The 11,483-nt window shown below is 39.5% G+C and overlaps 1 protein-coding gene across 2 annotated transcripts; it reads left to right on the plus strand.

Annotated features, from left to right (window-relative positions):
• The first annotated feature begins 936 nt into the window (after window positions 1–936).
• On the plus strand, window positions 937–11,454 carry simc1 (SUMO interacting motifs containing 1). Of its 2 annotated transcripts, none has more exons than XM_030145988.1 (10): window positions 937–1,326; window positions 2,993–4,282; window positions 4,380–4,621; window positions 5,494–5,563; window positions 6,765–6,925; window positions 7,198–7,284; window positions 7,398–7,529; window positions 8,409–8,565; window positions 9,455–9,539; window positions 10,970–11,454. In XM_030145988.1, exons 1-10 carry the CDS (start codon window positions 1,174–1,176, stop codon window positions 11,179–11,181), a joined length of 2,589 nt encoding a protein of 862 aa, XP_030001848.1. In that variant the 5' UTR covers window positions 937–1,173; the 3' UTR covers window positions 11,182–11,454. The 2 variants fall into 2 exon arrangements, with proteins under 2 accessions (XP_030001848.1, XP_030001849.1); XM_030145989.1 differs by lacking the exon at window positions 937–1,326 and having other exon boundaries at window positions 3,723–3,818; window positions 4,040–4,282; window positions 10,970–11,448.
• The last annotated feature ends 29 nt before the right edge of the window (window positions 11,455–11,483 follow it).

The raw sequence follows: 11,483 nt of genomic DNA on the forward strand, positions 1-11,483 counted from the left end.
ATCCCACGGGTGTTAAACACACAGCCTGTGGGCCAAAATCAAACCAAAGCCCGCCAAAGGGTCCAATACAAATGCAAAAATTACACTGAAGATATTAACAATCAAGGATGTCAACATCATTTTAGATCAGGGGCCACATACAAACCAACATGATCTCAAGTGGATAAACAGGAATAAAAAACTCCAAGGCCCTCTCTTTAAGCACTAAAATGCCTTTATTTTCAGAATAAAGGCCTTTTAATGCTTAAAGAGAGAGCCTTGGAGTTTTCTTCCTGTTTATCTACTTTGTGAATCCCTTTTCCAAAGAGCACCTCAAACAAACTTTTTGGGTGGTCCTAGAAGCATTCCTTCCCATGATTTTATGATCAATCTCAAGTGGGTTAGGCCAGCAAAATACTATCATAATAACCTAGAAATAGTAAGAACGCCAAATAAAATGCAAAACTAAAGATGTGAATAATCTGAAACATCTTAAGAGAAGTAAATGCAATTCTAACAATATTATGCCTGTTACTAAAGGTTTTGCTTCTTTGGCAATCCGCTGTGATGTGCGAGTTGTAATGCACATGTGTAAATGATAAGCTGAGGCATGATATTGTTGAAATTGCACTTATTTTTTGTAAAAGATTTCAGGTTGTTTGTGGTTGTTCATGTTAGTCACATTTTTAAGGATACTTTGTAAATGTAAACATTTCCATAATGTAATTTTACTCTTTCACTGTTATTAATTACTGGTCCAACCACTAGATATCATACTGGTCTGTATGTGACCCCTGAACAACAATGAGTTTGACAGCCATGGCATATGCCCACATCCACTCCAATCCAGTAGAAGGCAGTAATGCGCCACCAGACTCAAAGAATGGTCCTTACACATATTGTCCAGTAGGTGGTGATAGACACTGCAGCAGCAGCTCATCTACAGAGAAGAAGAACATCAAGCAATAACACGGAAGTTTATAATGCGCGAGTTGAACGGTTTTTACATGTGATACAATGGGGTGGACGTCAAATTATGTTCTTCTCTTATCTATCCGTTTGTAACTAAGTTTTAATGGACAAAACTGGTAAAAACGGTATTATGACATGACAACCGGCATCATCACGCGCCTGTAGCTGACGAGTGAGAACAGGACATGTAATTCGTTCACGGGTTTGTCTTAATTTTCCACAATGGAAAATGTGATCACACTCAGCTCCGACAGTGACAGAGATGAGGACTCTGACATAGAAATCGTCGGCTCCTTCTGTAGGTTCAAAGATGACCCTCTGCCTCTGTCGGCGGTGCGGGTAGACGTCGATGCCTTGAATATCAACATACCATCGGTAAGCGAACGAATGAACAAACGTTAGCCTCCTAGCTTGTCCCTCTAAAAGCAACCAGCTAGCTTACCAAAGACACCAGTAGATAGATAGATAGATAGATAGATAGATAGATAGATAGATAGATAGATAGATAGATAGATAGATAGATACTTTATTGATCCCGAGGGAAATTCAAGTATTCAGCAGCTTTACATACAGCACGAGAAGACAAAAAACAAACAGACCAACACACAACACAACAGTGGGTTAGTACCCAGGTTGACACTAAGGTTAGTATATATACACTCTCTCTCTCTCTCTGTGTATATATATATATATATATATATATATATATATATATATATATATATATATATATATATTCCTGTGCAATACTGTAAATAAAGACTTCTGATTGTATTTATGCATTTCAAGGCATTGATATAAAGTGAAACAGTTATATATAGTGTAGCAGTGATATAAAGTGAAACAGTATAGAAAGTGTAGCAGTGATATAAAGTGAAACAGTGATTTAAGTGTTAACAGTTATTTAATTGTTCTACAGTGGTTTGAAAAGTGGGTGCAGTTCAACTACATAAGGTGCTTGGATATTTTTAAGTCTCATTGGATCAGTCCTAATGTGGTCATCACTGAGCCCGAGACCCCCCCCTGACCACTCAGTGATGAGTTGGTCTGATGGCCAGGGGGATGAGAGAGTTCCTGAGCCTGCTGGTGGAGCAGGTCAGAGACAGCAACCTGGAGCTGAACACACTCCTCTGCCTGATCACTGTTCTGTGCAGAGGATGCTGTCCATGATGGACAGAATCTTCTCCAGGGTCCTTCTCTCTGCTGCTGACACCAGGGAGACTAGCTCTGTGACCACCACTGAGCCAGCTCTCCTCACCAGTCTGTTCAGTTGTGCAGCATCCCTTTTTTAAATGCTGCATCCCCAACAGACAACAGCATAAAAGAGAACACTGGTTGAAGTTGTAGAAACCGTAGAATTGACTTCACATGCTATGTAAAACAAACAACGATTTTAGCTATACTATAATGTCAATTTACCAGTGACATTCTCAGATAAGAACTCAGAACATCCTAGATCAGTAGATGATTTTGGTTGTTATGGGTTGACAGTACTTTTTCTAGTTATTATAGGTAACATGTGTGGTAAATATATAGATTAGAACACACAAAAATACTGCATGAAGGGTGCAACTTCTTAATTTGTCAGCCTTTACATTTGTAGTTGGATTAGGAATAACCATGACCGCTATATTTTGTAAACATGTGCAGGAATTTATGAGGTTCAGTATTATATGTTAATGGCCATGGCTACAGATACGGAACCGTACGGAAAGACTATGGCATGCTTCTGATTGGCTAATTAGTGTCATGTGTCCCCGTAAATTCCATATGAATTTAGAATGATTTCTACTGGTACGGCACAAATTCCGTACAGAGTAAGCATTTTCTAAAAACACACAATTGCCCTGACCCTAACCTTATTAGACTCCTCATAGCTGTGGATAGCTGTTTATCACTTCCACTGTAGTCTTATTTCTGTACTCCTTGCCTTCAGTTAGCATACAGTGTCGTATTCGTAGCCACTTTGTATTTGAATTCTCCATTACACAATGGTATGTTTGTGTAACTGATATGTTTTGTGTTCATTTTTCCATACTAGGGATTCATTGACCTCACAGATGCAAGACATGTTCCAGATCTAAGGACGTGCAAAAAAAGAATTTCTACAGCCTCACCAGTGGTAGACTTGACTGAGAGTGACTTGATCAATGGATCAGAGCAGGAGAATTTACCACCAAATGACTGTCAAATAAGAAAAGAAAACATAAATGGATTTCTGACTTCAATAAGACAAGATTCTTCTCCACAGAAAGTCTCTGGAAAAGACTTAGCTGTCGTTGCACCAGTGCAGGATTCTGGTGTCAATAAACCAAAGCAGAGACATTTAGACTCTCAAACACAGCTGCAAAAACTGACCAAAGACACACTATCACATCATCATACACCACTTGTAAACTTAAGACGGCTGCCTTTTCTAGAAAGGTATGTCAGAAAACTGAAGAAAAGACATCCTGTTTGTTTGTCCAAAGAATTAAAGCAAACGTCACTTTCCCTCAAACAGCTGGAAAACCAAGGTACACTAGAGTGTACATGTGCTTTGCGGATAACAACTGTATCAAACGGTCTTAACTATGAACCTACAGTAGAGTCTCCTGTGCTAAATGGACCTCTTATAGAAAAAGAACAAGAGAACAGTAGTAATTCTCGAGACACACAGTTGCATGATAAAGTACCTCAGAACCAACAAATCCCTTCTTCTGTCTTAAATAATAGGGACTCTGGAGCAACCTCAAAGGAACACAGTACAGAACTCAATGACATGATGGATTCTTCATCAACACTCATTCCCTCTCCAGCACCTTCTGCTTTAGCTCACAATAAAGCACAGGGTTTACCACAAATAGAGATGCATTCCACCAACACTTCCCTCACCTCAATGACTGAACAACTGGAATGGGACAAAACAGAGATAAGACAGAGTCACATCTCTGGTCACTCATCTATCCATGAACACAACCCACCTCTATCTATTGACCTCAGCTCTCTGTCTCACACAAGCCCCATATCTCAAAAAGAAACAGGCTCACCCACAACCTCTGAGAATTTAGTTAAATTGGATGAGTTAAAGCCTGATGGGGCCTCAGACCATGGCCCCATTTCAGAGACTAAAACTGAGGGCATGGATGAAAAATCAGAGAATGGATCATATGGAGGGGATGTCAGAATGGACAGTCCAGTGTCTATCGACTGGGAAGAAGGTATTGATGAAGATGATGTCTACTTGGACAGTAAACTCGAGTGGGACTTCAGAGGGGCAACTGGAGAGGACAGGCATTATGTCTGCCCTGATACAGTCAAGAGAATAAGGATCGGACGACCTCAATCCCAGGTCAGAGATAACATGTCAGATGTTAATATTTATATGTTTTCTCGAACTCATTCAATTAGTCCTGCATATGTGATAATATGACATTAATTTTTTATAGATCAATGAGGAAGAAGAAGGAACTCCAGAGATGTTATGCCGACGGAGCCTCAGCTTGGTTTACAGCACAATTGATGAAAAATACCCAGAGGGCACTTTGCAAATTCTGTCAGATTTACTCCAGCCTGGTTACTATCCTCCCAAAGATATCACCTCCCACCTGCTACATGATATTCTGCTCGACACACAGTGCCCCCATCACCTCTGTGTGCAGGCCTTCAATCTTCTAATGAGAACACAGAGGTAAGACACTAACTAATGTAAAATACACACGGGCTGGAATTCCATCTGTAAATAGTGTTATTGTTTCGAAGGCACATGGCCACACATGCATACTGTCAGTTGAACTAGTTGGTTTAACAGACTCTTCCACCAAACAGAGATAAAATCTGAGGCTGATCTATATGGGACAAGACCGTAGAGATACTGGCAAAAACAAAGATGCAAGTTCAGTGGCTTATTGATTGAAATACACTAAAAAATTGAGTCCTGAGCTTTAACTGACATTCCAGAGTAAAGGCACCCTATTCATCAGACTTTAATGTCATTAAAATCATTTGTGCTTCCAGAAGATATTCATCAAGTTAGCTAACAAGGTAAAACATCTACAGTTATTAACAAAGTTGATGTGTTTGACAAAGCAACAGTATTCCACATGGTTTCACAATGAAAGCTTTGTCGAGAAGTGCAATAAGGCCTTTATTTAGAAACAGTTTAAGAAGATACAAGATGTATTGATGGTATTAAGACCACAGCTTTACAGGGAAAACGGTAAATTTCACAAACTGTTATGTGCGATGCAGGAAAATCTAATGGGTTCTGGATAATCACTCTATATATATATATATATATATATATATATATATATACAGCACTAACCAAGTTTCACACAGACTGAAGTGTTTTATCTGTTGGTGAAGTTTTACTCCTGTTACACGTGAGGACATGAGTGAAAACAGTATACTGTTCATCTTCTGTGTAGATTAAAAATAAAAAATGTGCTTTGTGTAGGCCTTTATATGTCAAACACTAATCCATCATTTACTGTGTTTCTCCATCTGTTCCCTGTATTTTCACCTCTGAATTCATATATTAAAGCTGTTCTCTCCTTGCAGACACCACTTTACTGATAAAAGCATGATTCCATGGGACTGGGAGCTGTTGACCTCAGTTATGGCCAGTCAGGTACTTTACAACTTAGAGCTGATACAGTAAGATTAGGTAGTATTGTACATATTTATACTAGGGATGCATCGGTACTCAGGAAAACCATGTACTGTTTGGTACGCCCTGCACGGGACAATCTGCCCTAATGGACCGAGGTTTTTTGGTTTTACAATCGATGGCGCTTTATGTACTGCTTTGCAGGCCACGAAGTGTGTGTGCCTATACAGGCAGGCAAAAGCCCGCCCCCTCAAGTTAATGTCCAAAGACTGTTGTGCCACCACAACAGTGACTGGGGGGGTTTGGCTTTATAACTCATGAAGGCTGAAGTTGCTCCATTGTCATGTCTCATCTGTGCAGTAACTACACACACTGTATACAGCTGCGGCTTGTACCTCTCTCTCTGTCTCTGGACATGCATGTGGGCGTGCCGCATGAGGAAGCCCCGCCCCTCAGTGAGAGACAGCGGACAGAGAAGCATCTTTAGACTTAACACACATCCGAGTCCTGCATGGGTCCACTTTTCCAAAGCCATACCCCCCCATACCTACAAAGCTGAGTGTCGCTACCCGACCCGCTACCCGCATTTTTTTTTTATGTCCCAATACGCACCCGCCCATACCCGCATACATTAGACCCCCAACCCGTCCTGTAATTAAACACATTGTCTACACAGAAACTCACTTTTAAGTACCAGCAGGTACCCAACCCGGTGCAGGACTGAGACACACATACAATACCGTGACACAATTTGTTCCTACTGTGAAATTCAATTTTTGCTGACAAGCAAAATAAAAATCTAATTGTGGGAGAAAAAAAACTGTTCTCTTTATGCACAAAACATGTACCAAAACCAAACCGAAACTGTGGCCCAAAAACTGCGGTGTGGACCGAACCATGGGCTACCTTTAACGCTGCACCCCTAATTTATACCATAATACAGTTAAAGGACTGTTAAACAACTCAATAACGTTTGGAATTTTGGTTGTAATATTATGACATGTTTATCTCATCTCAGTGGCTGAATTGCAAGATTAGTATTGTATAGAATTTCTGTAGCTACTTGGCTCTTGTGTACACATTGAACTTTAGCTCAAAACTTAAAGTCTGTTAGTTATCAAAGTATTTTGTTGAACTAATTTTGTCTTTGTTTTTATCATCAGCCTCTAAAAAGCAGGTATGTTTACAGCAGTAAAATGACATGCCCCTTATGTTTCATCAGGAACATACAAAGACATATCGATGGGAGGTTGTGCGCATGCTCCTGGAGTACGTGCTGCAGACTTTGGAGGATGACTTCAAGGCCAAACGTGCCTCCTTTGCGCTTTACCACTCTATTGCTAAGAACACACTGTCTTGTGATAAGCACTTCCCTCAAGTTAGGTGAGCCTGGGACTGGAGGACAACCTATATAATACAAGAAAAGAGATTTATCTTGCCTGTTTAAATGCTAACATGCTTCCCCCATGAAGTTAATAGTAAACACTTAGCACATGAAATATAATGGTAAATAATTATACCATTATTAACATACTACAAATCTCAGTCATAGGGCAATCACATTACAGTTTATGCCAAAGAAAAAGAACAGATTATGAAAATGTATTTTTAACTGTCAATGTTGATGAAAGTCTTTTGGTTTGTTTGTTTTTTAGGGACATCATTAAATGGCTGTTTTCGGCTATTGTGAAATCAACAGAAAAAAGTCAAACTGCAGCTGAAGAGAGAGATGAACACATCAAGTAAAGTGTTGTTTTTTGTGTTTTTTGGAAAATATTGTTTCTTGAGTAGGAGTCCCAATAGTTCTGTCATCACCTGACTTGACAAACTCTAATTTTGTGTCTTTCCCCTGCAGAATGGTGTGCATCTTCCAGAGGATGCTGTGTCTGGCTCTGGAGGTGGACTGCTCTCCAGCTCTTAACTCTGCCAAGCTTTCCCAGGAGCTCTTCCATATGCTCATCAGTGATGTACCGTTACGGGCACACAGGTGAGAAAGAGAAATGAAACCAGTGGAGAAAGCAGTCCAGGAGCCTTTGTGTTCACCACTAAGGAAATGATAAAAAAAAAATTTTACAACGGGTAAACAGACTAAGACTCCAGTTGTTATTGTAGTTGTGATTTGAAGACTATGGAACATTTCCACAACCTTTCAGACTTGGCTTCTCCATTCACTCAGGGAACATGGAACAGAGAGCATGAAACTGCATTAAGAAAGTGACAGCTGATAGACAAAAAGCTGTGAAATGGAAAAGCAGAATATTATTCCTGTTACAGTGGTTCTGTTGTAAAAACATAAATACACATACAGTCACAAAATTGTAATGGAATATTGTAGAACCAAAATACAACCAAAAGAGGTGAGGTGCCAGAGTCGCTTCATATTTATGTTGTTTCGCCCAAACACGCTGTGTGATGCTTTTATTGGCTGGAGGTGAACACACACACACTGGCAAAGGTCCACGCCCATGTGGATATCCTGAACACAGCAAAACAAGAGGAAAATAGAAAGTATAGTCAAGAGGGAAGATAAATATACCACGCACACTGACAGAGGGTCAGAGGTGATGATTATTAAGGATTATTATTACTGGATAAGTCTGTTTTTACGTCAGTTTTAAGGGAAATGTTATATATTTTGCCCTCAAAGAAAAGATGATGAAATTCACTTAATTGAGTTTACCATATATTTTATTTTTTTAAACAAATAGTAATGTTGCACTGCTGAAATGCATGTGTCAAATAATTGTCAGTTGCTGTAAACTTAGGTCAGTCATAATTAAAAACTGATACAACAATATACCAATGACACATGTTCTCTTCCCTAATTTCCTAAACTATGTTTGATTAATCTGTCTCTGACACCCAGGATGTTGTTGCTAGAGAGCCTGCAGAGCAAACTACTGAGATGTAAGCTGTTGGAACATCTGTTGGACTACGCCTGCCCAGTGAAAACCCCTCTGCCCATGTCACTCAGTCTACTGCTTCACTTCCTGAAGAACTGCACTCTCACACCAGACCCTACAGTGAATATCAGACTTTATCATCTGTTGTTTCACCATAAACCTCAACCGTTTTAGTTCTGCTTTTGAAAATATATGATGAAATGAATGTGAATGAAATTTAAGAGATAAGTGGGTTTTTTTTTTTACCTTTAGGCATGAAGAAATCACTGCACCATGCAAACACATATGTATATACTGTGGTTCCTGTGGAACTGATGTCTTGGTGTGGCGGTGTGTCATCAGGGGGTTCTCGTGCGGGTCAGCCAGTGTCTGTCCCGCTTATTCAATAACTAGGCCTACTCAGTGTAGAAAATATCCCTTCACGCGCTTATCATGCGATTACCTCAGAAAGGTGCGGTGTCACATGCAGTTTTTACCCCCGTATTATTTTGTTACTTTCGGTGTTTTCGCACGTGAACTTCATTGGTAAATTTGGTGCAGCACGCAGCGTGCTGGTTTTACACCCATATTATGTTTACCTCCCTTAACTGTGTAGTTTTGAATATCCAGATAAAGTGAAATTTACTAGAGTAAATGATAGATAACTGGGCTAAATTCAGTATGACAGGTTTCACCACTGGATTATTATAGGGTTTACATCGAAAGGGCTGTGGTTGCACATGCTCAATGGTTTGGAGCATGCGCATAATTCTTAGGGGGTAAAAAAAAATACAGGGGTAAAAATCGTATAGCAGCCTGGAATGTTCACGACTTCTTATTGAAAATAGTAGGCCTATTATATATTATACATATGTATAATAAGTCGAATACAATGGCAATGATTTTTTGTATCAAATGTATTGTGTGGCGGAAAGGATTTTGCCATGGCGGTGCACCACGGCAAAACCTTACCAGCAGAAACGCTATATATAACTTATTTTTGGGAAATCAGTGCATCTGTATTTTCCAGGATGGTGATGAAGGATGGCAAAGGTGGGAAGAACTGGTCCATCTGCTCTGGATGCTGTTGCTCAGCTACAACAGTGCAATGAAAGGTGAGATCTTAGTAATAGTCCTACCTCTCCCTGGTTTTCCTCTACTGTCTTTCTGAAAAACCTCTTAACAATGACATCCTGCAGTGTGTCTTCAGACTGATGAAATTTATTATTGTCATGTACAACTTGTTCAGCTCCTTTGTTATTCAGTTAATTTAGAACCATAGTGAATTTCATTGAAGATCAACTCTAACGTCCTTACTAAGTGGACCAACCTGCCAGTGTCCTGCTGTCAGGAAGCAGGCAGTGTTCAAAGCCTGTGGGAAACCTCAGACTCCAGAGTGTGTGCAATATGCAGTTCAATACCGTATTAGATCTGTATTAGTATAAACCTTATTCTTACAGTAAAGAAAGGAAAAGAGTGACATTACAGCATAGGAACTTGACCTAGTTCTTTATGGTCTATCTCTACATTTGCAGTTGGTTTACCTTTGTTAACTATTAAAGGTGCAGGTTGAAGTTGGGAACTGGTCATTTGCTGACATTAGTTCTGTTACTTGCCGAACAGCAGTCTCCGCCCATTGTGACAGCCACAATATACTAATGTCTATGCAGAGTTCCACAAAAATCTTGATGCTCAATCTGGGGCTATTCAGGACCTTTTTCTGCTCCTCTTTTTTGCACTGAGGAACTCCAGATGATGGTAGTGTAGAAATGCAGTTTACTGATGTTGACAGGTGTCCAGCACAACAGAAACATTACAAACTTCACATAATGTTTGCATATTTTCACCTTGTCCCTGTGGGTTCTCCCCGGTTTTCTCTCATTGTCCAACGACACGCACCTGAATAGGTTAACTGGTCAATCTAAATCCTCTGTGGGTGTGAATGAGAGTGTGAATGGTTGTTCATTTGTTTATATCAGTCCTGTGATGAACTGGTGACAAGTCCAGAGTGGCCCCGCCTTCACTTGTAGATAGTGGGGATAGGCTCCGACACCCCCTGTGGCCTTCTGGAGGATGAAGCAGTTCAGAAAATGAATGGATTTCACATCGAAGCATGTTCAGATTGTACAAGAAAATGTTAAAGGATGTTCGTTTTGATGTATTTTGCAAGTTTGAGTTATGACTAACATTTGCAAACTGTATACACTGTTCACAATTCATTACTGTGTTTTTAGTTTATTAATTTGCCTTTACAGCTTTTATACTGGGGTAGAATTAACAAACAGCATCTGGAAGACTTTAGCCCATTATAAGATAGATATTTTTCCTGCACAGTATTTGCATTCCCTCTTGTATGCATGTTATTTTTTTAACTGAAGACACTACCATTTTATTACGCTGCAGTTACAATCAAAGAAAACTCTTTCTTACCGCTGCTGTTTATTTCTTTGACATATACTGTTAGAATACACAGGATGTCTGAATACTGAATATGAATAAAATTGTCTTTTGTTGACTTGTGACAGCTTTCATCTGTAATCCCCAGGCTACTTGAATAGCTCCATCACTGGACAAAGAGACAGAGGGGGAACACTGGTCTACAGGCCTGATGACATGGTGTCCAAGTCTGCTGTCTGTGAGGCTGTGGAGACGTTCCTGTCCAGGTCTCAGGACGACCTCGGCAAAGCGTTACCTCGACATGTAGAGGAGTCACTCACTTATCTACAGGATCACCTGTTAAACGTTTGCCAGTGTTAAATTAAACACATCTTTGTTTTGTGTGTTTTTAAATACTGTTTGTACTGTTTGCTTGTAATTAAGTTAATATTTATATTTTCAGTCTCTTTTGTATTTTAAATAAATTAATTTCCGTTTTTGCCCATTTGAAATCATTTCAACAAGCTTGTGTTTAACTGTTTATAATGATGCGTATTTGTACGTTTTTCATGTAGCATCATTTTATACTAATTTTATTCTCATAAACAACTGAACAAACTGGAATAATTTGAGAGTGTATAATTTCTTTTAAAAAAAAGCATTAAAGCCATGATGAATTGATT

The sequence above is a fragment of the Sphaeramia orbicularis genome, chromosome 10 (assembly GCF_902148855.1).
Source record: "Sphaeramia orbicularis chromosome 10, fSphaOr1.1, whole genome shotgun sequence".
In the NCBI taxonomy this organism is placed as follows: Eukaryota; Metazoa; Chordata; class Actinopteri; order Kurtiformes; family Apogonidae; genus Sphaeramia; species Sphaeramia orbicularis.

Coding starts and splice junctions, on each gene's coding strand:
- simc1 (XM_030145988.1), top strand. CDS start 1,174: ATGGAAAATGTGATCACACTCAGCTCCGACAGTGACAGAGATGAGGAC. Junction 1,327..2,992: donor TGAATATCAACATACCATCG/GTAAGCGAACGA, acceptor TTTCCATACTAG/GGATTCATTGACCTCACAGA. Junction 9,540..10,969: donor CTACAACAGTGCAATGAAAG/GTGAGATCTTAG, acceptor TGTAATCCCCAG/GCTACTTGAATAGCTCCATC.